Below are 27,421 nucleotides of genomic sequence, written 5' to 3' on the forward strand. Positions count from 1 at the left end.
AAAACTATAATTCGAAAAGATACATGCACCCCTATGTTCATAGCAGCATTATTTACAATAGCTAAGACATGGAAACGACCTAAATGTCCATCGACAGATGAATGGATAAAGAAGATGTGGTACATATATACAATGGAATACTACTCAGCCATAAAAAATAATGAAATAATGCTATTTGCAGAACATGGATGCAACTAGAGATTATCATACTAAGTGAAGTAAGTCAGGTAGAGAAAGACAAATACCATACGATATCACTTATATGTGGAATCTAAAATATGACACAAATGAACGTATCTATGAAACAGAAACAGACTCACAGACATAGAGAACAGACTTGTGGTTGCCAAGGGGAAAGGGAGATGGGGGAGTGAAGGAATGGGAGTTTGGGATTAGCAGAGGCAAGCTGTTATATATAGAATGGATAAACAACAAGGTCCTACTGTATAGCACAGGGAACTATATTCAATATCCTGTGATAAACCATAATGGAAACGAATCTGAAAAAATATGAATATATATGTATAACGGAATCACTCTGCTGTACAGCAGAAATTAACACAACATTGTAAATCAACTATACTTCAATAAAATAAATTAAAAAAAGAAACAGTCTTCTCTGATCCACTGAATAGCTAGCATGGGAAAAAGAGTTTTTTGAACTGTAACTAATACAACATTTTTTTTTTTTTTTGCAGTACACGGACCTCTCACTGTTGTGGCCTCTCCCGTTGCGGAGCACAGGCTCTGGACATGCAGGCTCAGCAGCCATGGCTCACGGGCCCAGCCACTCCGTGGGACATGGGATCTTCCCGGACCGGGGCACGAACCCGCGTCCCCTGCATCGGCAGGCGGACCCTCAACCACTGCACCACCAGGGAAGCCCTAATACAACATTTTATTGCAGAGTATAACAACTCAATCATCAATTATAACACACTTCAGATGAGTATACACTGTTTCAGTTTGCACTTATAAATCATATTTCTTCAGGAGATGTGAATCGGAACTGATTTTCTGCATACTTTCAAATACACGTCATCTATGGTGTGTTATTAGAAGTCCTAAGGTAGATATTTTAAAATAGTCCATGAAAAACTGGACTCAGGTTATTTTACAAATTGTTATTTGAGCCTATACCTAATCTCTTTGACATTAACATGTTTAATAAACATTAGAGCACTGTCTGCATTCAGAAGATTGGATAGAACTAAAGACATCATCTCTATTCATTAGGCTGATATTTTCTCAATAATCTAATTTTGTCTTTCATAAGATATTAATGCTTTTGGAAGTCTTGCTCTTAATCCTATTAATTCCTAAGCCAGCCTTTAAAAGTGCAGGAGGAAATATGCAAAGGCGGTCAGTTTCACTGACTTATGAATTAAATCACTAAAGGCAAACCTAAGAATTTCAGGATGGCTAAAATGCAGAACTTCATTTGGAAATGTTTTCTGGACTTAAATCAAACCTTTGGGCCCTGGTTTGTGATTGTTTTCTTGGCTTTGCAGTCTTCTGAACTGCGGTCATTGGTAATACGTGAGGACACACGTGTCAGCAGAGCAAAGTGTGTCTGTGTATTTGCCTGCGTTGAACAAAGACCTGGCCTTCAAAGAAGCAGAGCAGTGGTGGGGCTCTGACTGCTGTAATGAGCCTTGGACAATTAAGCTAAACCCAAGATAATGCAGCATCTGGGGCATAAAACTGAGGCATCATGAGGGCCCCCCAAGAGGAGAAAGAAGCAGAGTTTGAACGTCAAAGGATAGGGGTGGGTGGTAGAAACTGATTTTAAAAATACTCTAATTCCAGACAAGATGTTTTCCAACTAGGAGCTAGTCAGGTAGATGCAATACCAGCAACACGTTCTTAGATTTAAAAAGCCACGTGGCTTTCTAATCCTATTTTTACTGTAAGCATGCTGCTACTTTATCTTCACCAGTGATTGTGAACTAATTTTACTTAATAAGGTAACAGAGAAATCCAAGCCCCTTCCTTCTCCCCCCTCACCACACACACACACACACACACACACACACACACACACACATGCACACACACTCAGTGAAGGTGTGCTCTTTCGAACCAGACTCTTCAAATAAATTAATTCTCTTCAGTTTGGGAAAGACTTTCCAACAGAATTAGTCTGAGGACAGAGGCTGTGAAAGGGGTGAGTCCTGCATTTATATACGGTGCCAGATTATATATCGCTGTTCCTGGAAAGGCCCCCACGGGCTGCCTGCACTGGATCGCAGGACAGCGACCTGCCCCCTGGGCTGGCGGGACGGTGACAGCTGTCACTGCCGTGACACTAGCCGGTCCCTCTACTGCCATCTCATCTCCATGCAAGACATTGCTGGTTGGCCTACAACTGTTCTAGGTGGACAGCTTCTTCCTGAGATAACCCTCAAAATTATTGGGATTTAACATCAGACTTTATTATAGGAAAAGCCAGGAAAGGTGGTGAGGAATGGGCAAGAGAGCCTGGCAGGCCTCTGTTTTCATGGCGTATTTATGCAGAATAAAGAAAAAGGTGAAGAAGTATTTCTCCTCTTTTCATTTAAGGTAGGACATCCCCCTGGTGGTTAAGTCTCACCGCTGGATGGAAATGGATCCAGGGATGAAACAGCTGGTCCCTTCCTGGCGGCCTCGTGGGCCCCACCGGCTAGGGGAGATGTCGCAGAGCCCCCGGGCGCCGCGCCCAGGCGGGAGGAGGGGGAGCCCAGGTGCGGAGTGCGTGCTCACCTCGTACTCCTCCTTGAAGCCGTAGCCCTCCGCGCACTTCATCTGCGTGATGTGCTGAAGCAGGTCGGCCACCCGGATGGCAGGGTGCAGCTGCCCCGTCTGGTAGGGCACGTCGGCCGGCTCGCGCTTCTTGTACGTGTGCGGCTGCACCAAGCTGCTGGTGTCACTGGCCATCGTGTGCGTCTCGTCTGGGAAAAGAAGGCCGTGGAAAAAATGAGGGGAACCAGCAGCTACAACGGGGTCGCCGAGAATCTAAGAAGAGGCTGCTGACATCCCCTCAACCTACGGCTGCCACGATCCCCGTGATGGCTCAGCAAAAAAGAAAAGTTAAGTGTCTAGAGATTTCAGTGGGGTTGGCAATACTAGTAGGGATGCGGCAGGAATCTTTGTTTTTACAAAGCAGTCCAAACGATCTCTTGCTTTCCCAAAGCTAGTTGGTAAGAATCCTTTAGCCTTCGGGGGCTAAAGTTCATCGAAGTTTCAGTCTGAAACTTCATCAAGGCCTGGTGCAAAACCAGTCTTGTGTTCTTCCGAAGATTCGTGAACTCGTTTGTATGATGATGGAAATCAACTCTGTATGAATGTTCTGTGAGCAAAGAAAAAGTGCACAAGATGGGTTGGCTTACAAAGCTAGCAATGAAAACGTGGACATGATACATGAGATCCAAGGTAACTGGGGGGGCGGGAGGGGGAGAGAAAGGAACCTGGTTGGATAAGTCACTTCGCATGCTCCAGGATCAGAAAGCTGGACAGGATACGGTGGGCCAACACAGCACTCATGGGATGATCTACAGGAGCTAACATGCAGGCCAACGCACAGCAGAACCAGCTGGCTTTGTTCTACAGAGAAGACCCCCCCCCCATTCCCTCCACACCTTCTCCATGGGGCGGGCGCATGGGGGAACTTACCATTTATAGGCACTTTTAAGAAGATACATATCAGGAGAAAAGAGGAGGAGAAAAAGGAAACAGGGCATAAGCAATAGTACTGCGTGAATAAGTACAGGTAGTTTTTATTTTGTGTTTTAATTTTACAGTTAAGTTTTCTATTCATAGGTGGTCAGAGGGCAGAGCCTCATTTCTCCCATCACCTTAGGATGGAGGTGTTTAATTTAAGCACTCAATAAGAAAAGGAGGTTAAAATAGTATCATAATTGCTTTTCATCCCCCATGAACCAAGTAATGACTAAATAAGTCTTAGTTGTACTCCATACATTTTCTCACTTAAATTTCTTGAACAAGTCAACCAAATTGTATTACAAAATTAATGTCAGAATTTGGTCAAATAAGCCTAAAGAGGCTATATTTTAATGGAAGACTCCTAGTAAATTAGATTAATGAACTGCAGAAATTGTAGCTATTAAAAAATGTCTTATGCAGGAAGGTGCTATTAGGTTAAGAGTTCCACATTGTACAGGTTAACTCATTATAATGCTGAATCCCCTCAGCCATTTTACAACTGAGGGTCTGTCTCATCAAAATATAATGAGAAAGTCACTTAAAATGAGAACATTAAATCAAAATTGATTTCAGGCATAAAGAGTGAAAACATATAAGAAAAGATAAGTTCAATTAAAAAAATGACCAGATTGTTTATCAATAGGGAATTCAGCTATGGGTTTTTGTTTGTTTGTTTAAACTGAGAAGTTCAGCTCCAAAGGAAATTTAGTTCAAGGGCGCTTGGTGAGCTGGGCCTGGCTTTGAAACCTCACTCCTATCTGCATTGCAAAGCACCTGGGATGCATGGTATGAAGGGTGGCACACAGGTGTGTAGCTATGTGCTGCTGCTGAAATGGTACCTGGATCACTACAAGGTGGCTAAAGACACAAAGACAAAATAAAAAAGGTGGTAAGTTGATTTTATGATTTTTTTTTTCATTTGGATTTGCTTTGAAATTTAGAAATTCATATGTTCCCATCTACTAGAACAGTTGCAAATAAACCGGGACATTATCTCATTGGATTTGCTTGCTGGCAACTGCCAAGCTCACGATGTAGGGGAGGCTCCCTCCTGAAGCCCTGAAGCCCTGGAGCTTTCAGCTGCTCCAGCAGGAAGTTCTGCTCTGTATACTCAAATACATGGAACATTAATTAGTTTCCCCTCTGTGCCTCTCGTTCTCTCAGTTTTGCACCTTTTGGGATGAACGTAATTAAATGCCCTCCACTGTGGACTGACCTTCTACACTTCCCCAAATGAATCATGTGGGTCTTCCATGTGGATCCACTGGCAACCTCACAGTGCTCTGATCCCAGGGCGAGGCATTCTTGGAAGTTTTAAGTCAACAGAACAGTCACCACTGTCACCACTGTATGTATCACCCCCACTGCACTACGATATCTTGACCTCATTATTATGTGGACACGTCTTAAAGCATTTAAACACTACCAGATCATCTAAGAAAAGAACACTATTACTGAGAACACAGCTGCCGACGAGGAAACTGAAGGTTTCTGGTGTGATATCTGTTCTGAAATTTGGTCACCTGAACTAGCAGAAAATCTTGATTCCATCAAAATTAGTGATTCATCAGTTTCCTCTGACTTCTTCAAAAAGAATGATTACTGATAAAATACATCATTTGTCACTAACTTCCTATATTTGTTAAAAATTACCCACCCACAATTTTTAATTAAAAATTATGGCTAAGAGGAAATCAGAAATAAAGCTACTCACTAAAAGTTCCGATGGTTTTCTAAGAACTGAGAATTCATTCTACCTACATTCTTTAACAAACTGTCTCGAATTTCCAACGAACCAGCTGAAAAATCCTGAATTGAAATGGATGCTGCTTTTGAGGTAGGCGACGGTCCTACCTCGCTATCGATCTATCTAGCTAGCTATTTTTTTTTGCAAGAAAATGATGTAAAGGCATGCTAAAGCTTTATACATTAGGGCTGGGCACCTTAGCCTGTGAGAATAAAATGCACTCGAGGATTTAATTGTGCTAAGCTGTGAGTCACAACAAAACACGTCTTCCTGTCTTAGTGTAAATTAAAATAGCACTATTCCCCAGAAGTGCCAGGGTAGGTGTACAGCATATCTTCATTGCATGGTTTCAAGTGATAACCTATGTAACATACGGATTCACCTTCGCACCGAGTGACGAGGAAGGGACAGTCCCCAAGCGCCGCCATTTGTCACATTGGCAGGTTGGTACCAGCTCAACACGGTAACAGTTATTTGTTGATCTGGCTGACTTATTTTTCACAATGTGCATCATTTCTGCTATTTGAATTGTCTGTTCAAGTGACTCTCTCTCTGTAGAGAAGCCTAACCAACTTTAAGAGATGTCATTAGTGTTCGTAATAACAAAGCCCCAACTTTAAAAGATGGTATTTGTTTAATAAGCTTATCTAAATCCTGCTGTGAAATCTGAACATTTTCTTCCCTCTGACAATGCACATCTCGGCCCTCCCCACTCATAGCTCCCCCAAGGTCAGAACACCTACTAGAGGAATTGCGGAATGAATGCCAGGCACACAAAGAAATCACAGATTTCCCATCAAGAGATTCTGCAAATGTCATCTGCATTTAGATTGCATTGTTCGGGCACCTAAGATTAGCCTGTGCCCCTCACTTATGAAAAGGATAAAAATGCAGCTTTCTTTCCCTTACGGTCAGGATTAAAAGGTGGCAGCTTTAGTGGGGTTTGTTTATTAGTCCTCAAAATGACGCAAATTCAAAACGTCTGCTTTAGGTCCATTCTTCAACTTCTGTCTGAGTTCATTTTTTCCTCAAGCAACAAACTTGCTTAATGAAGCCCAGAAAACACCATAAGGGGGAAAAAAAACCCAACACCCTCTACATAAAAATCATAACAATTTAAGAGAAAAGAGAAGCACAGGGGGAAAAATTATGTTGCCAAGATATAAACCCTTGTAAAGAGAGTTAGGAAGCAGGACTGGCACAGCTGAGGATGGAGCTCTGGCTGCGAGGGATGGTTATACACCTTGAAGTCATCTGTGTTGTGCTCCTTTTCTGTAAGGTTAGTAGTACTGAGAGAGAGAGAACATAGCTGGGTACGCTCGGGCTACGGTCTCAAAGGCAACAGCAGCTCATGCTTGTTTGGTTCTATCATGGCCAGGTAATGCCATTTCTCCTCACCCTTCTTATATCTGGACAAATGGGATTTTTTTTCTTTAACCCCCCGCTGGGAATACTTCCTACCTTAATTGCATTCTGTCCCATGGGGGCTAACATTTTATTTCATTTCCGGTGACATTTGACACATAATAAACCATGTGATTATAAAGTGTCAGCTTGTCGTTTTGCTGTTGAGAACAGCGGCTCCTTTGAAATTCCACTGTGTGACAGACATCTGAAATGCTGGGGGTGCCCTGGGTAGCTCCGAGGAGGGGGAGGGGGCCAAAGCTCTACTGTGATGATTTTTCTGCAAAGCATTTGGCAGAATTAGAAAAATGCTATTTTTGAAACTGCTGTTTTCAGTGCTTAGCAATAAGTGAAAATAATAAGAAGCTATTTTCACGTTTATGACTGTCACCACTTTGGACAGACTTTAGGTCTTGCAAGTACACAGCTGAGTGATGACAAACTGTGTTTTTCCTTGGGATCAAAGCTGGCTTTTAATTCTGAACCTGGACAGGGAGAGCGCTGGAGCCGGGATCGTTCATTGGAACCTTTTGGTATCATTCCCAACACACACACACACACACACACACACACACACACACACACACACACACACACACACACACACACACACACAGCAAACCCTTCTTATCAATAGAGATGGTTTAGAGAAAGTCTTTTTATTATCTATGCCCACCCCCAACCCCTCCAGGCCATCCACCACCCCCGTGTCCGGGTTATGATCCTTGCATCAAACTGCCGTCTCCTACAGAGTGGCCACTGACTTTAGAAATTACTCCTGTAATAAACTGTGATAAAGGGAAATGTTCTCACCTAAAATTGCAGTTGGCACAAATGGGTCTGTCATACATCATAAGCAGGTCAATGCAGAGAAAGTAAAAAGAGAAAGAACAGTAAATGACTGATGAAAGGCCCCCCCAGTTTTCCCGCAGAAAGCCATAGAAAGCATCGGGTTACAACACTTCAAACACGCTAAGCTCCTAAAGCAACCTGGGCAGCAAAGTGAGCCCTGGGTGATTCTGACTGCTCAGGGTTTATGAAGAGATGAAACAACGGAAAGCTATGTTACCTGGGTAGTAGGAATTAGGCACCGATGTGCTCAGGGTGTTCGTTTTCATGGTAAAGGACGATGGTGAAGACACAGCTGTAAATAAGAGAAAAGGCATGTCAGTGGGGGTAGAGAACCAACACCAGAAAATATGGCCCTGAGGTCACTCCTGGGGAAACGACACTGGGTAGACTGTTGACCAAAGAAACAACAGAGGTTTACCCGAGTCTGTGTAGTAAATACTATCAGTCTCCACTGTCTCTGTGGGGAGTCACTTGTACTTTAGAGGACATGCCCCTTTTCATCACTGAAAAGATTTTCTGATCCCACAAATGAAGGAAAAAAACCCACAACCACAGTCGCCATTTCCTTTTTTTTTTATGAAAGAAGCTATCTTTTTTTTAAAAAAATTTTTTTATTATTATTATTTTTTAACATCTTTATTGGAGTATAATTGCTTTACAATGGTGGGTTAGTTTCTGCTTTATAACAAAGTGAATCAGTTATACATATACATATGTTCCCATATCTCTTCCCTCTTGCGTCTCCCTCCCTCCCACCCTCCCTATCCCACCCCTCCAGGCGGTCACAAAGCACCGAGCTGATCTCCCTGTGCTATGCGGCTGCTTCCCACTAGCTATCTACCTTACATTTGGTAATGTATATACGTCCATGCCACTCTCTCACTTTGTCACAGCTTACCCTTCCCCCTCCCCATATCCTCAAGTTCATTCTCTAGTAGGTCTGTGTATTTATTCCTGTCTTACCCCTAGGTTCTTCATGACATTTTTTTTTCTTAAATTCCATATATATGTGTTAGCATACGGTATTTGTCTTTCTTTCTGACTTACTTCACTCTGTATGACAGACTCTAGGTCTATCCACCTCATTACAAATAGCTCAATTTTGTTTCTTTTTATGGCTGAGTAATATTCCATTGTATATATGTGCCACATCTTCTTTATCCATTCAGCCGATGATGGGCACTAAGGTTGTTTCCATCTCCGGGCTATTGTAAATAGAGCTGCAATGAACATTCTGGTACATGCACAGTCGCCATTTTGGATTAAGAAATTCATTAATTTCCCTTTTGACTTCTAGCCTTTGCTTGCAGAATTTTACTACCACACTGAACTGACTTTTACAACTAAGTATGAGAGTGTGTCTACACATGGCTTCTGGAGAACATTCTGAATGTCAATGCTTCTGTACTTTGCTAAATCCTCACCCTGCTCCTATTTTGGATATTGAGAGAGCTTTTCACAATGCTACGATCTGTTTTATGAAAAATAAAGATGATACTCCCTGTGTACTATATTTAACGTGAAAGCTGCATGCCTACATGTTGTCTTATCAGGCCTTTAAATCCTTGTAAACATGCTTATTTTTCTTTGAAATCTTCCTCTGAAACACTCAAGATTTAACTACAACACCTTCTCTTCCCCCTGTCATTAAGAGGTAGAGTCAATCCCATCCAATTTATCTGATTCCGTTGAAAGTGGATATTTCCTATTTTTAAAGTTTAACTCTCTTCAACATCTTAATTGATTAGTGCTTTAAAAACACTTTCATTTCATTAAAGTGCAAGGATAAATTATTGGAATGTGCTCAAGTGCTCAAGCTGGTTAGATCTAAGGCTAACTTCTAACTCCTCTGATGTGGTTATGCGGTTTATTTGATGCTGAGTTCCCGATCAGGACACTAATGCCCACTTACATGGCTGGTTTATGGGCGGCTCTACCAAATCCCTGTGGTTACTGCATGTCAGCTTTATCCTGATGACACGTTAATATATTTTCACTCTCTTGGAGCAGTTCCCTTCAGACAATGATTTTACCTATGTTTATATTTTTCAAGTATAGAATTAGCAAATGACAGAACCAGAACCCAGGCTGCCTGTCAGTTATATTTTTCTAAGATAGAGAAGTATCACATTTATAATGCATGTTTATGATAAGCTGCCAGGAAGAAAGAGAGCAGTTGATAAAAACAAGGGCAAAACCCCGAGTACCTATAAAACATGCCAGGGGTCAGGGAGCATAATGCCTATTACCTGCTGACATTTTTATTTGTTTTGTAAAAATGTGCAAAGCAGATACAAAATAACTATGTTTATTTTCACCTTTAAAAACATATTTTACACCCCTTTTTTTGTATAAGAATTAAACCCATACCCACTATCCTTATCTACTTTCCCCCCTTTTAGGTACGACTCCCATTTGCTTTGATGGATGGATTATTCCCCATTCTTATAAATGTGCTCGGGCTTATTTTTAAATTCTCCAACCTCAGTTTTCTCACCGTCTCATTCCTAAAAACTACTTGCTTCCCAATCCTAAAAGATCTCAAACGTATCCAGGCTTGGAGTAGGTCTGGGCTAGAAGCCTAGTGGTCTAATGAACACTTTCCATGAAAATTTCCTTCTCCAGTAACTGCTCTTTTAATTTAGAGGCATTTAGAGAGTATGACGATGACAAAGTTTACTGCCCGTGGATGGGATTGGATGAGACCTACCCATGGTTCAGAAAGCGGGAGGACAGTGGAACGCCTCGTGCCGTGCTTCCTCCATTGGCTTTACCGATGGAGGCATCAAATAACGCCTCCTGGCGGGCGAGCCCCGGAAGCTGTGTCCCCACTGCTGCAGCAGCCCCCTCTACATGGGCGGTTTTGGATTTCCACAGATACATTCATGTTTTAAAAAGTCAATGCCAAATTAAACAACCTGTCCAGAGGCAAATACCTCCTGTTGCTCAAACTTCAAAAGCCTAGAAACTGCCAATGCAGGTTTCTGCTCTTTGGGTAGGCAATTCCAAGTAAATTTATTCGTGAGGAATTTCACCATGAAATAGAAGATTTGGAACAGTAATGGGTTATCATGGAAAGAGCGAGCATGTATCCGCGTGGTCCCTTCCACGCTGTTGGTCAAGAAATAACTGCTCTGACAAAAATTCTCATCTTGTCTGTGGTGGGAAGGACTCGCCCCCCCCCCCCCCCACAAATGCATCCTAAGTTGCTTTATTTTGGCAGTTAAACGCATTACATACCTTTAGATGGAAAATATATTTGCTACAAAAAAGCAGAGAAAATTGTACGAAAAAAGGGATGGAATTTGTGGTAAACTGAAGTACCCCAGATTCTGCCACCTACACTGAAAATGACATGAAAGGGCAAAGGACAATGACCACGGTTGAGGAGTGTGTCCTGCCCGCCGGGGTGAGAGCTGTGTCTGCTGAAGTCCCGCACCAGCGGGCCAGGGCTGCATGTGGATAAATAAACGTAGGGCCTCTAACTGGGATAAGGTGGACAATAGTAGCCACTGTGAACAGAAAGGAACACGCCTTTCCACGAAGCCTTGCTGAATGTAGGGGAAAGGCAGGTGTGGGAGAAGGGTGCTGACCACAGCAGGCGTGATCAGAGAGGGTGGGGGGCCGGGGGAGATGCAGCTCCCAGCAGCCCAGGTGGGTGGTCAGGACAGGAGCGCACACCTCCCGCACTGGGATCAGCCCTCTCGCACCAGAGACCGTGGGTCTGTGATTCTCCCAATCCCCAGCCTTTACTTTATTACTGTTGGTGACAGCTGTCCTTTATCCATCCGCAAGCCATCCAGCATCCTGGTTGCAGAGCCAGGGTCAGCAGCAGCCTTTGGGCATGGATTTCACACGTTAAAGAAACCTCTGACCTTGAACCTGTCAGCGCTGTGAACCACATCATTAGGCACAGGACACAGGATTTACTTTTGGTCCCCAAGAAGATCACCAGGGACACGGCGACTGCACTTTTTGTATTCATACAATCCCTGTAATTGCTGGCTTCCTAAAATAACGCCTTGTACCTGGATGGCAGGTGGCAGCATGGAAGGTATTAGCTGAGCTCCGTTTACCCACCTGGTGTGAAACATAAGCCTTCTGAAGTGGAAATACAATTTAGCTTACGAATTGCCACTAACAGCCCTGTAATAAAGGCAGAACTTGTCAGCTAAACAAATAAACAATTAGCTTGTTACTGCCATTTAGTGAACTGCTTTATAACGGGCTTCCCCCGAGTGACTGCACACCTGCCTCGCTTACAAACAGGAGCTGCATAACAACAGGGATGGTGAGGAGGGAAGCCTCCGTGTCACTGCTCTCGGGTCTTTACAGAAACGTGGCCGTGGCTGCCCATGCTGTCTGCTCTGGTCCCGTCACCCCGCCCACATCACCGTTCCTAAGCAACCGTGGCACGTGGGGACGTGTCCAGGATCATCTGAAGGGATTGGAGAAACCAACAGGGCCTAAGAATTCTCTGGGAGGTTTTGTTTCCTAACCCCCAGCACCACCTGGAATCCTGGAAACCCGAGAGCTGCCCTGAGGGCAGGCCCCGCGCAGCACTCACATCTCCCGTTGAGGTTGTGCGTGTCCATGAAGGAGAAGGCCTCGTCGCAGCTGGTGCCCTGCTCCGCGTAGCTCTTGTCCATGGAGCTCACCATCACCGTCATTTCCTGCCGCGTGCTGCTCATCGTCTCCTTCCGCTTCCTGGCCAGTTTCCTTGGGACAGAGAGTTCATTATGCAGACACGCGTGAGGATGGAAAAGGTGCACTGACCAACGCTCAGGAATCACTTGTATGGAATTAATGGTATTCATCCATAACAGTGTCTCATGATGCCTTCTAGATGGCAGGTTCTCTGCCAGCTGCAGACATGCAGAGGAGACCCATCTCCTGCCTGTCCTCAGAAAAACCCCCTCAGGCCAAAAGGCACATGAAAAGATGCTCAACATCGCTAATTATTAGAGACATGCAAATCAAAACTACAACAAGTTATCACCTCAAACCAGTCGGAATGGTCATCATCAAAAAGTCTACGAACAGTAAATGCTGGAGAGGGTGTGGAGAAAAGGGAACCCTCCCACACCACTGGTGGGAATGTAAGTTGATGCAGCCACTATGGAGAACAATATGGAGGTTCCTTAAAAAAACTAAAAATAGAGCTACCATATGATCCAGCAAACCCACTCCGGGGCAGATATCCAGAGAAAACCATAATTCAAAAAGATACATGTACCCCAGTGTTCACAGCAGCACTGTTTATAATAGCCAAGAAATGGAAGCAACCTAAGTGTCCCTCGACGGAGGAATGGATAAAGAAAATGTGATACATATATACAATGGAATACTACTCAGCCATTAAAAAAAGAATGATGGACCTAGAGTTTATCATACTAAGTGAAGTAAGTCAGATAGAGAAAGACAAATATCTTATAATATCACTTATATATGGAGTCTAAAAAAATGATGCAAATGAACTTATTTACAAAACAGACACAGACAGTTCAGATAATATACATATTACTATATATTAAATAAATAAAGAAGTAATACCAATGCACTTACAAAAGAGACTCAGACAGTTCAGATATACACACTACTATATGTAAAATAAACAACAAACTGTACAGTATAGGGAAACATACCCAATATTTTGCAATAACCTATATGGGAAAAGAATCTGAAAAAGTATACATATATATCTGAATCACTTGGATGTACATCTGAAACTAACAACATTGTAAATCAACCATACTTCAATTAAAAAAAAAAACCCCGCAGTCATGTTAGGAACGTACAGCCTAAACATTACCTTACACTTCTCCTACTATGAGCTGAAGTAAAAGGGCCAATGACCCTAGTACAATGCAGTCATAATACACTTACTGATAGGCTTCTACAGTTACTAACTTTGCACTAAATTATTCCTGACATGCCATATTCAGGGTCCAAGGGTAGATCCCCCTAGTAGATATTCATCATACAAAACCGAAATAATCCAAGCAGTGACTCTAAGGGGCGCCCTGCAGAACCAAAGAACAACCCAGGCGAGGTGTGAAGACAGCATCGCTGGAGTGTGCGTGGGACGGGAGGAGGCTGTGAGGCAGCCTGCATGGACAGAGGCCTCTGCGGGGCATCTGCAGAATCTCAGATGGTGGTGACACTGGACCGAACCCCAAATGAACCCAGAGTAGCTCCCCATCAAGGCTGGTCAACAGGGCAGAAGGTAAAAAAAGTCAAGTTGTCGACTTCCCTGCCAAGTTTTGCAGAGGAGTGAGTCCTCAGGCTCCCTCCCTGGGTGAAAGAGATGCAAAAAGGCCCTGGAAGGCAGAGAGAGTTCCAGTTCTTTTGGAGACAGAGTTTAACCCTGGCCTTTCTATCATGCTCATTAACCACCAGAAGCTCATAATCTTAAGTTACAGAGACCTGGACAAAACTCAAACAAACCTAAGGGAAACTGACATTCGAATACACAGGTAAAACACATTTTTATAGCTCTTACTACCGGAGGTTGTTTGATGCACCCAGAACAGACGAGAAGAGAATTAGAGATGCTTAAGAAGAAGGTATAAAGCAAGAAGCTTTAAGAAGACGAGAGCACCGTAATACTAAAAATATAATGCCCTAAATATTCTAATTTTGCTTAAGCACTTAGCATGTACACAAGAAAACGGCAGCTGTTTCTAGTAAATCATCTTCACTCTGATGAACCTAGGACACAGCAGAATTTAAAATGAGCTGCATAATCAAAATCACCCCCGTATTAGGTGATTATTAATGCAATGTAAGACACTGACAACATTAGACCATATGGATAAACTTTATTTTCATTTCCAAATGCCACATAATCCAAATGCTTTCTTGCCCGTAGTTATAATAATCTTTTGATTTCATACTTGGAAGGCAGAAGGGTTTCATTAATAAGTTGCCCCTTTTGTTTTTTTTTTTTTACATGTCGGGGGTAGGAGTTTATTAATTTATTTATTTTTGCTGTGTTGGGTCTGAGTTTCTGTGCGAGGGCTTTCTCTAGTTGTGGCAAGCAGGGGGCCACTCTTCATCGCGGTGCGCGGGTCTCTCACTATCGCGGCCTCTCTTGTTGCGGAGCACGGGCTCCAGACGTGCAGGCTCAGTAGTTGTGGCTCACGGGCCTAGTTGCTCAGCGGCATGTGGGATCCTCCCAGACCAGGGCTCGAACCCGTGTCCCCTGCATTAGCAGGCAGATTCTCAACCACTGCGCCACCAGGGAAGCCCCAGTTGCCCCTTTTTTATTGCCAAAAGTTGTTGGGAAAAAAAGATACATTTTTAAACAGAAAAATGAAAATGATCTATAACTTCTGTGACAGTGTTGAAGTTGTAAAGACGGGAATGTATAATAAAACTTGAGCAGCCACTGTGGAGAACAGTATGGAGGCTCCTTAAAGAACTAAAAACAGAGCTACCATGTGACCCAGTGATCCCACTCCTGGGCGTACATCTGGAGAAAACTCTAATTCAAAAGGATAACATGCACCCCAATGTTCATAGCAGCACTATTCACAATAGCCAAGACATGGAAGCAACCTAAGTGTCCACTGACAGATGAATGGATAAAGATGTCGTACATATATACAATGGAATATTACTCAGCCATAAAAAAGAATGAAATAATGTCATTTGCAGCAACATGGATGGACCTCAAGATTGTAACACTAAGTGAAGTAAGCCAGACAGAGAAAGACAAATAAAATATGATATCACTTATATGCGGGATCTAAAAAAATGATACAAATGAACTCATTTACAAAACAGAAATAGACCCACATACATAGAAAACAAACTTATGGTTACCAAAGGGGAAGAGAGGGAGGGATAAATTAGGAGTTTGGGATTAACAGATACACACTACTATATATAAAATAGATAACCAACAAGGACCTACTGTACAGCAGAGGGAACAATACTCAATATCTTGTAATAACCTATAAGGGAAAAGAATCTGAAAAAGAATATATATTCTTATATATATTCATATATATATAATACATATATATAAAAAACTGAATTGCTTTGTTGTACACCTGAAACTAACAAAGCATTGTAAGTCAACTATATTTCAATAAAAATTTAAAAAATATGCATTTACAAAAAAAGTTGTAAAGGTTTTGAAAAGGAAGCTGGCATGGCTCCTCTGGGTGCCAGTGTGCAGATGCTGGTCATCTTCTCCAGAGCCCCCTTTTCTCCAGCCAATCACGCTAGTCTAAGGGGCAGAATCTAGGCCTGGATGTTCTCCACAGGTGTTCTGGATAGAGGTAGCACCGGCTCCAGACCCACAGCTGCAGTTACAACAGTACATTTGCTCTCCACTTCTGTGTCTGCCAGCTCACTGGAAAAGCATTCTTAAGCCAGGTCTCCCCAGGAGCACTGAAGTGGAGGACCGAGATAATTAGCACCATCATTCAGGCAAAACGCCCCCCCTTTGCCGGAATTTCTTTAATTTGCTTTGGACTGAGTTATGCAGATAATTGCCCCAGTATTTTCTTTTGTTTTGCCTATGAAGAGAGACGTAGTCAAGTTCGCCAGACTTCCCTCTTCGTCGTCTCTTGCTTGTGTTTCTCTAATCCTTACAGGTTAGGAAATGACAGTGAAAGTGCTTCTCACTGCTGGTGGGAGGTGGTGGTGGAGGGCGGATGTGTGCTCCAACAAAAGCCAAGCTTGTACTGGAAAGATCTTTCTCCTCTCTAATCCTCCGTGTGTGAACTAATTTCAGTGATGTCACGCTACACAATCCACTGCTGATCTTCCTTAAGCACAAAAGAAGCCCATTAAGGACTCATGAGAACCTGCTCAAATCCAGCAGAGGTCCAGCTGGAGACCCACAGCTTTAGGCTCATGTCCGTTAAGCACATACTCTGTGTCCGTGAACCTTCAAAACATGGCTCCCACGTCCTCAGCAAGCCTTCCTGCATTAACCTCACCCTTTGACCACAGACACAAATGTCTCACTGGGGGCCAGCCAGGCAGGTACTGCAAGGGAGTGAAGCAGGTCTAAGGCAATAAGGAGTGGTGGGCACTGGAGAAATGGAAGGGGAGACAGCCTCTCAGCTCCAGAGGGTGGATGCCCCATAAGGGTCCCAGACATTGTAAATTGCAGGAGAAACCAGAAATCCAGATTTTATAGGAACTCTCTGAATTCTAAGTATTGTCAAATAATTCAAATTAAAAATTTAAAAGACTATGTAGCCCAAACAAAGCATGTTTGTGGACACTTCTGCTCTCCACTAATACAGCACTTAGAAACTTAATTGTGTTGGAAGGGAGGGGAGTGAAAACTGACATATAATACATAACCACTGTATGGCAGTGCTCTGCCAGTGTTCTCTCATTTAATCCTAGTAACCTGGTAAGAGCTATTTTTACTTCCTGTTTTATAGATGGAGGAACTGAGCCTCAAGGACTTAAGTAAGTTGTCCAAATGGTGGAGCTGGAATTGCACCCCAGATCTCTCTTGACCCCAAAGGTACCCATTCTAGAACAATGTGCTGTATCTAGTAAACTATTTCATTAATTTACATTTCCTTACAAGTTTACATTATAATTATCACCAAGTTGCTTTCAAACGTGAATACTCTATCACCTCATAACTAAATATTATGAATTGAAAAAGTAGGATTAATTTACTAGCACCTAGCCAACGCTTTACACAAAGCAGGTGGTATTCAATATGCTTGTTAATTGAATTAACAATTGTCACACCAAAGCATTAGAAAAGACAGTTTTTCTGCAACCTCCTAATCAAAAGTAGCTTGCTTGGTCACGGAGGTTTTGAGTCATTGCTTGGGATTTTTGATTTGTCCTCATGCACAGCTAAATGCTATAGTCCATAATTACAGATGGTTGAGGAAGGTTAGATTTAGAATTGAGAGTTGGAAATAAGTGTGGATAAATTGAAATTTATTCTCTCTCTTTTTCTCCTATCTATTTCTCTTTTGGACTCTGTGTTTCAGATCTATATTTTATATTTTAAAGAAAACTTTAAAAACTGTCAGAAAAACATTGTGAACTTAATGAAATAGTGCTTTGTGCAGGAAAACTGAAGTGGAGGCAATTTTCTTTGCAATCTTATCTAAAGACACAAGTAAATTTATTTTCCATTTTGATTTTTAAACAAATGGTTTGCTTGAGATATTTCAATCTCAAATCTCTAAATTTGGATTGAATGAATCTCAAAGACCCTTAGTAACAACAACAACTAAAAATGTTCCTACCAACACCTAAAAATAGAGCATAAAAAATTAGAGAGAGGACTTTCGGTTTATGGTCAGGCATGTAAGGAGCTTGGAGGTCATCATTCTGTCCTAACAACAAGTAAAAGGCTAAAGAGACGGAAAATCAACAACTCCTTCTAACTTGTCAGAGGTCACAGGGCCAACCAGTGCCCCCCAAATTACAGAGACAAACAGGCAGATACAGAGAATCACAACTCACCAGAGCAGAAACCCATGAGCAGAAATCTGTGTGAGAATCATCACTGGGGTAGATAAACCTAAACTAGAATTGAATTATTGGAGGGTCAGTGTGGACAAGTCTGAGACTTAAAAACTCCAAGGACGTCCAGACTTAGGGGTACCCTACACCTTTCTGAATTTTATCTCCAGGAACCCTACCTCATTCTCAAAGTAAAGACTGGAGGAAAAAATTGGGCTTCCAGCAGGAGGAGGGGGGAAAGTAGACATTTTGAAATACACCCAGAGCATTCTGTGCTTTTTAAAAGGGCTTGCCCTCAAGAATACTATTTTACTAGATGGTTGAGGAAGGCAGAGCCTGTTGGGGCAAGGAAAATATCCAAATCCAGCTGTCTCCAGCCATCCTGTCCACCCAAGGTGGGGGCACTGAAGCACCTGTGCAGGTCACAGCTCAGGGACACAAGTTCACTAACAGGTTGAGACCCAATCATAGGTCACCTCCTCTCCCCCAACACCTTACTATCACGTTACTAAAGACCTATTTGCAGAAGTCTTTTTCCCCTGGTACATCAAGTCTGGACATCAGTAAAAAATTACAATGCATACTAAGAGGCAAAAAACACAGTTTAGAGACAGGGGAAGCATTGGAATAAGGCTCATATGGGAGGGATGTTGGCATTATCAGACTGGGAATTTAAAATAACTATATGAGTCATAGGCGAAAGGTTCTAATAGAAAAAGTAGACAACATGCAAGAACAGATGGAAGACAAAAGCAGAGAAATGAAAAATTCTAAGAATCAGAAAGAAATGCTAGAGATTAAAAAAAAAAAAACCTGCAACAAAAACAAAGGATGCCTTTCATGGGCTCATTAGGAGAATGGACACAGCTGAGGAATGTTTCTCTGAGCCAGAGGATATGACAATAGAAACTTCCAAAACAAAAAAGCAAAGGGAAAAAAAGGCTGTAAAACAAGATAACAGTATATCCTGAAACTTTGGGACAACTAAAACAGATGTAACATGTGTATAGTGAGAAACCAGAAGGAGAAAGGAAGAAAGAGAAGTCACTATTTCTATTATCCAAAGAAACAGTGACCGAGAATTTCCCCCAGTTAATGTCAGACATCAAAACAAAGACCTGAGAAGCTTAAAGAACACCAAGAAGGATAAATACCAGCAATTCTACACCTAGCGTATTCAAACTTCAGAAAGCCAAAGACAAAGAAAAAATGTTGAAACAAGCCCAAGGGGAAAAATAAACCCTACTTATAGAGTAGCAAAGATAAGAATTATACCTGACTTCTTCTCAGAAACAATGCAAGCAAAAAGAGAGTGGAGTGAAATATTTAAACTGTTGAGAGAAAAATACCACCAACTTAGAATTCTGTACCCTGTGAAATTAGCCTTCAAAACTGAAGGAAAAATAAACTTTCTCAGACAAAAATTGAGGATATCCTGTGATAAACCATAATGGAAAAGAATATATAAAGAAATGTATATATATGTATAACTGAATCAGTTTACTGTACAGCAGAAATTAATGCAATACTGTAAATCAACTATACTTCAATAAAAAATAAATAAAAAAAGAAATAGAGGGAATTTGTGGCCAGTAGACCTGCCTTGCAAGAAATCTTAAAAGAAGTTCCTCAGCAAGAAGGAAAATGACATAGGTCAGAAGGGGATCTACATTAAGAAGAGGATTAGAGAAGGAACAAATGAAAGTGAAATAAAAACTTTTACTTTGCTTATTCTTAATTGATCTAACAAATAACAGTTTGTTCAAAATAATAACAGCGACAATATTGTTGATGGTTATAGTTTATGTATGAGTGAAGTGAATGATAGAATGAATCAAAGGACATGGCGGAGGAATTAGGCATATTTCATTATTCTAAAGTACTTACACTAACTGCGATGCACTATAGTGTTATTTGCAAGTGGACTTGATTTGGTTGTAAATGTTTATTGCTAACTTTAGGCAAGACCTGACTAATATGTTGTTAGAAGAAAACCACTTTAAAAATAGAGATACGTGTAGATTAAAAGTAAAGGGATGCAGGGACCTCCCTGGTGGTGCAGTGGTTAAGGCTCCAAGCTCCCAATGCAGGGGGCCCAGCTTCGATCCCCGGTCAGGGAACTAGAGCCCACATGCATGCCACAACTAAGAGTTCACATGCCACAACTAAGGAGCACACATGCTGCAACTAAGACCCGGTGCAACCAAATAAATAAATAAATATTAAAAGAAAGAAAACAGTGTTTGCTTTAAAAAAAAAAAGTAAAGGGATGGAGAAAGTTATAACCAGCTAAGAGTAATCAAAAGAAAGCAGGAGTAGCTTTTTAAATTTCAGACAAAGCAAATGTTAAAGCAAGGAAAGTTATCTGGGGTAAGAAGGGCATTAGGTAACGATAAAGGGGTCAATTCTCAAGAAGACATAACAATCCTTAATGTGTATGTGCCCCAAAACAGAGCATCAAACTATGTGAAAAAGAAAAACTGGATAGAACTGCAAGAAGAACTAGATGATTCCACTACTATCATTGGAGACTTCAACACCTCTCGACCAGAAATGGACAGACTCATAAGGCAGATAATGAGTAAGGACATAGCTGAACTCAAAAGCATCATCAATCAACCTGATATATCAATAACTGACATCTATAGAATACTTCATCTGACAATACTGGAGCACATATTCAAGTTTACAGAGAATATTCACAAAGATAGAGCTCATTCTGGGCTATAAAACACACCTTGATAAGTTCAAAAGAATAGAAACCATGTGATCCAGCAATCATGCTCCTTGGTATTTACCCAAAGGAGCTGAAAACTTTTGTCCACATAAAAATGGCACACTGATGTTTATAAAGCTATATTCATAATTGCCAAAACTTGGAAGTGACCAAGATGTCCTTCAATAGATGAATGGATAAATGAACTGTGGTCCATTCAGACAATGAAATATTATCCAGCACTGAAAAGAAATGAGCAATCGAGCTGTAAAAGACATGGGGGAAACATAAATGCATATCACCAAGTGAAGAAGCCAATCTGCAAAGGCTTCCTGCTGTATGGTCCCAACTGCATGACATTCTGGAAAAGACAAAACTATGGAGACAACAAAAAGATCAGTGTTTGCCTGGGATAAACCATAATGGAAAGAATATAAAAAAATGAATGTATGTATGTGCATAACTGAGCCACTCTGCTGTACAGCAGAAATTAGCACAACACTGTAAATCAACTATATTTCAATTAAAAACAAAAGATCAGGGTTTTCCAGGCAGGGAAGGAGGAATGACCAAGCAGAGCACAGAGGATTTTCAGGGCAGTATGATATTATAATGGTGGGTATGTGTCATTATTCAGCTGTTAAAAACTATGGTACATATGACACCGAGTGGACCTTAATGTAAACTATGTACTTCAGGTGACAATGACGTGTCATCAGTTGTAACAAATGTACAATTCTGGTCCAGTATGTTGACAGAGGGGGAAGCTGTGTGTGTGGGGCAGAGTGTATACGGGAACTCTCTGTTCTCTTGCTGTACTTCTTGCTTGATTTTGCTGTAAACCTAAAACTGCTCTAAAAAATAAAGTCTATTAAAAAAACACTGCAATACTGCCTGGAAAAAAAATTAAGAGGGAGAAAAAAGATAGTTAGAGCCCTAAATTTCCCAACTAGAACAAAAGAGGAGAAGGAAAGAAATGTGGGATGAATTCAAATTAAAAGGATGGCCCTTCATGCTTATTCTATTCCAACATTTCTTTTGTATTTCTTTCCTGGCGTAAAAATAAAAAACGAGGAACAAGGGCAAGGGAATTGGAAGAAAACTCCTTGGCAAGTTATTAACTATGTGACAGGCATGACTTAGAGCCAGTAAAGAAAACATGGTGAAGAATGATGTCTTCAGCATCGTGTCCTATGGGAGGAAGAGCCGCAGGACAATGGCCACCAGTTAGGAGACCCAAGGGCAGCATGGTTGGGAGGAAAGCAGAAATAACTCCTCCTCTTCTTTTCCTCCCTGAATCTGAACTGACTGGCAGTTGTCAGAAGATCAGGGTGGAAGGGCATGTTTGCCATGTGCACCAAGCAGATTCAAGGGGAAGGAATCCAAAGGTCAACCTCAGTTTGGACCCTAGTCAAGCTCCTGGTTTACTGCAACTCAGGGTTATAGGACACAGTTCCCCAACGAGCCCGACTGGCCCCGCTCCCAACCCTAATAGAGACCCTGCCATGGCGGGTTACGCCAACAAAGATCATGACCAACAAAGGACTTGGTAACACTGACCTGAAGATCAGTGGTTGGCTATAAAAAAGGTATCTTCATTCTTAAATGATCTGTCGTTTAAAATTCTACAGGGAAGGCAAAACTCGAGGATTTGCAAATTGCATATAGACATAAGAAGGAAAAGGCAAATGGCTTTCTGGTCCTGGCTTCTACAATTAAAGTGTGTGCTTCGACTTAGTTAAGGACTGGTGCAGAAGCTGGAACGGAGAAGAAGTATTTAATTTTTTCTCACAGTAGGGATGAAGTAGATATTGGTTGAGTCAAAGAATGCATACATTATACCGAATTGCCAAGATACAGCTGAATAAACCTCAGTGAACAGGGGGCTGTCTCCGTAAAGATGGATCTGTGAGAACTACCAGATGATGTTGTTTTTAAAGGCAAAATTTTAAGGAAAAGGAAAAGAAGATGATCTGACATTTTAAATACTTTCAACGCAGAAGAAGTGGCACTATAACAGTTAATAGAAAAACCAAGAGGATAATAATTACAAAAACTTATGTAGGATTTGAGATAAACCGGGCACATTACATTCATTAACTCTTAATTCTCACAACAGCCCAGTGAGGAGATTACTGTTGTTATCCCAATCTTAGAGAGAGGGAAACTGAGGCACAGTGTTGTTAAGTTTCCCAAGACCATATGGCCAGACAACTCTAGACCTCTGGCATCGTTTCCTGTGTTGAGATAAAACCATCTGCATGAGACTGTTATTGGCCTCATTAAGCAAACTTTATTGGTTGCTTAAATCTGGACACAGAAAATAAAGACTAGTTTTCTTTACCAGCTGGGACTTTGTGGCCGACGACCAACGTAAGAGTGTTCTTCTAACTTCGCTGCTCACTGTATCATCACCTAAGAAACCACTGCGTCCATGTCTTGCAGACACAGCGCTATGGACACACTCACTCCCCACCCAGCTGCCTTCTGGTTCTCACTGACTAGTGAACATGGCGTGTGTTCATCACAAAGAATAGAGTTTCACGTTGAGACAAGTCGGGGTTTTGATCTTGGTTGGGTCTCGTTTTCAGAGTTTACCTCTTGACCCTGTGATGAGATAAATTTATAGGCTGGAGTTGCCTCAGGCAGACTGAGAGGGGGCCTTCGACACTGGCCTTCCTCCCCTGCAACTGAGAAGTGGGGGCCGATTTTATTAACATATTACTTAAGGCCACAGCTTTAGGTTGGGTTACCTAGAGGCAAAGATGCCCTAGAATGCGCCACTGACCAGTCAGGGTGTCTGCAAGGAACACACACCAGCCAAGAGAAGTGAAGAGCCCTGCGGACCTCTTAGGCTAGCAGCTGTCAGGATCTCTCTTTGTACCCCTGTACACGTCCCCATAACCATGAGTATTTCATGTTGAAGAGGCTCAAATAACAGAGTCATATTATACAAATTTAATGAAAACTTAGTCTTTCTCAAACTTAGAAGCTGTAAAGGAAATATCTGGAAAAGGTTGACTTTCTTTGAAAACAAGTTGAAATTACATGTATTACAATCCAGGGTCACTTCAAAATCATGATGTGTATATCTTTTGTATGACTCTGATGATGACAGTTATTATCACAAATTACAATAAATAAAGGGATTGGGAACGTGTTATTTATTGCAAGAAAATTCATGGACTCATGTGGGAACAACATAATTCCAATATCCTATGTTTTATTTTCGGAATTAACAGAATTAAGAATAGAATCTGTTATTTTCTGGAGGGAGTCCAAGTACCTAAAGCTTTTTAACCGTAGAGTGTTCGACTGATAAAACTTTTCCTCACCCTTGAGTTTCAAAGGAACCTCTGATTGGAAAACATTGTCTGGATATGGTTGGGGAACATTGTTTTTATTCTCAGCCCACAGGTATTTCACTATGTTTCTTGGCAAATGTTAGCATCAGCTGCATGAGGACAAGGCTTTTGCCTCTTTTGTTTGCTGTATATGCCCTGTCCTAGAACTGTACTGGCCTGTGGTAGGCATTCAACAAATATTTCTATTTGTTCTTATTTTGATTATCTGATTAATCATAATATTATTTCCTAATTATAAAAATATGGGATGAACATACTTGTGTGTGAGAGGGAGAGACAGTGACTCTGATGCACAGCTGATGAAGCTAAAGGTCTCTGGGTCAGTACTTGGAATTGACATGCACTTCTCAGGGCTCAATCCTATAGCTTTTCAGTTTGTGGAAAGAATGAAAAGGACCCTGCCAGTTTGAAAACACAAAACATGGATGTAGATGTATTTTTCTAAGTGATAAAAGAGGAATTGAAAGAAAAACCCACAACTCTTTATTTGGGTAACTTGAACTTAACATTATCCCTATAACAGCCTTGGAGGAAAAGCTGCTGGGTCAATCCTGAAATGCACTTAATTATCACTCTCCCCCATTTTTTCTATCTGCTTGGGCATCTTCCCCACCTCCCTGGTTACCTTTTCTACCAAAGAGAAATTCCTTGAGAGCTCAACTTTCCCCCATACCCTCCCCCATTTTCTATCTGGCCCGGAGGGTGAGAGCGCCTGTTTTATAACTGTCTGGTGATGTTTTTAAGCTGGCCTCATCCAAAAACAGGCTGCAGCAAGGACCAATGAGCACACACACATCTTCCACTCGGGAGTAACTCACAGCTCATACGAGCGCCTACTGTAATTTCCCAGATCAGCCTAAGATTTTGAAACATTAAAAAAAGCCAGTAGTAAAAATAATAGATGCAGTATCTGTCAGTCTTAGTAATATTTTGTTTAGTCTTATTTCTCGCATCAGGGCAATATGAATCCACAGGGACTAGAACCAGCGATAGCACAGAAAATAGGAAATGGGTAAAATCCACAACAGAGCAAAATAGGGATAAAGTGACATTAGTGCTAGCGGGTCCCCACTCACAGTCAGCTTACGTGGCTGAATTCTGTGTGTGCACATTATCTTGAGATTTAATGGTTTCAAAAATGTCCCTCTGCCGCAAGACTAAATTGGTACACTGTTGATCCTCCATCAGACTATAAATGCGAGTGAGAAAGAGAGGAATTTTTAATGCGTGTCATATCGGAATAGTACCTCCAGTTTCCTCTTGACGAAGTTTGTTAAGCTCACTAAAAAACTGGAATGCCTGTCTATGAAAAACAGAGCAAGCCATTGGTGTCAACACGCAGGGAAATCAGAGTCCAATAAACAAGAAAAGTGTGTGTTCTGTTTCCGAATTAACCAGGGACATTATCATAAAATCCAGGTGACCCCTTGGATATGCAGAACTAAGTACCCAAGAAGCTCATAAACATATAGAATGAAAAATTTTCACAAAATCGTTCTATTCCAAGTGTAAAATACAGCTGCTGGTTAATTTATTCAGGGGCAAATACAGCCCATTTCTTTTGGGGCTCTAGCAACCTGTGTGGAACACAGCAACTGAGAGAGATTGCTGCAGAAGCACCAGCTTTAATATTTCATTACTTACAGGCATCCCTACGGCCATCTGACTAGCCATTGGGCCTTTCTAAAAATCCATTTATCTACCAACCACTCTTCCCAATCCAGGCCTATGTTTTCTTAACTTATTCTAAACTGTGGTCACTTTATTGACAAAAATATTCTTTTCCCCATGGAAAGATACAAAAATCACACTTAAAACTTTTTACCTCTGATTCTGAATTTGTAAGTTTCTCTTTTTTACAGATAAAGGCAAAGCAAACTACATTTACTTTAGTACTTTGGTACACTGGTAGCAAAAGGTTCTTACTTGTTATTAGAAATGTGAAAAGCAAATAATCTCGCCTTTATATGCTATTTATTTATTATGTATGTGTGTATGAGGCAGCGGGGGTTGATGGGAGACAGGAATTTTTTTTCAAAATTAAAATGAAATCTCAAAAGTAACACCAAAGTTGTACTAAATTATCATATGTAGCAAGTTGTGTTTTCCCACATACTCACCAACACTTGATATCAGTTAAAAATGTTTGCCAATCTGATGGGTAAAACAATGGCATGTCATATTGTGTAGATTTGCACATAACTGATTATGTGTGAGGTTGAATATATTTTCAAATGTCACTTAGCCATACATTGGTATTCTGTAAGTTGCCTGTGTATGTTTTATATCCATTTGTACATTTGGGTTTGTCTTTTCTTATTGATGTCTAGATACTTTTTTACAGTTAGGCCACTAGTGCTTCAACATACAAATATTAAGAATATTTTCTTCTATAGCTTGTTTTAAAATTTTGTTTCTGGTGTCCTTTGGTATACAAGTGTGTATGATTATGTCCAGGATGGTTTTAGGGCATCCCCTGCCCTGAGGTTCCAAAGATATTCTCCTATACTTTATTATACCTGGTGCTCTCTCTCTTCCTAGTGACAAAGGGGATGAATTAGATGCTGGCTTCTCAGGTACGGCAAAAAGATAAGCAGACAAGAGGGTTTAAGGTGGTGGTGAAAGTAGCTGACGTAGGTCTAGAAGCAACCAGGTTCAATGAGCACCTCTGAAGCCAGAATGTATTCTCTAAGTGCCACTGCCTACGAAAACCCCCAAGATTTCTTGCAGAAATGGCTGATTCCAGTCATGGGGCAGACAATGAATAAGATTAGCTGAGACCATCCTGTTGGACCAGAAAGCAAGGAAGCTCCAAAGGTTTCTGGAGTCATGTTGAAAGAACACAAGAGACAACCTGAAGGGGCTCCTCCTGGCCAAAGAGGAGATGCTCTCAACATGCAAACACTAGTTATTGTAAAGCGTTCAAACATATTAAATAGGTAAAAATCCCTGAGTCCATAATGGTACTACTGGTTACTGTATAAAGTTGTTATGACACCAATTCATTCTGAAGCTAGAAAATAAAGGGAATGAATTAAACGTTTATCTCGAGTTTCCTATAGGAACTGTATTTCAGGATAACCAAATATTTGAGCCGAGATGACACTTAATAAATACGGATGGAGTGATGGAATTAGGATGTCACCATTTTGAAACCCCTAACAAAATAAC

General features: G+C 41.4%; 1 protein-coding gene across 5 annotated transcripts in view; it reads right to left on the reverse strand.

The window, feature by feature from the left end:
• The window catches only part of PTPRM (protein tyrosine phosphatase receptor type M), a 747,728-nt gene that overhangs the window by 140,349 nt on the left and 579,958 nt on the right, over positions 1 to 27,421 (reverse strand). For all 5 annotated transcript variants that reach the window (XM_073790533.1, XM_073790536.1, XM_073790535.1 and 2 more), the window contains 3 exons: positions 12,273 to 12,424; positions 7,923 to 7,997; positions 2,743 to 2,930 (listed from right to left, as the gene is read on the reverse strand). In XM_073790533.1, the coding sequence (XP_073646634.1) occupies positions 2,743 to 2,930; positions 7,923 to 7,997; positions 12,273 to 12,424 (415 nt within the window). The remainder of the gene's footprint in view (positions 1 to 2,742; positions 2,931 to 7,922; positions 7,998 to 12,272; positions 12,425 to 27,421) is intronic.

Source organism: Tursiops truncatus, chromosome 13, assembly GCF_011762595.2.
Source record: "Tursiops truncatus isolate mTurTru1 chromosome 13, mTurTru1.mat.Y, whole genome shotgun sequence".
NCBI classification, from domain to species: domain Eukaryota; kingdom Metazoa; phylum Chordata; class Mammalia; order Artiodactyla; family Delphinidae; genus Tursiops; species Tursiops truncatus.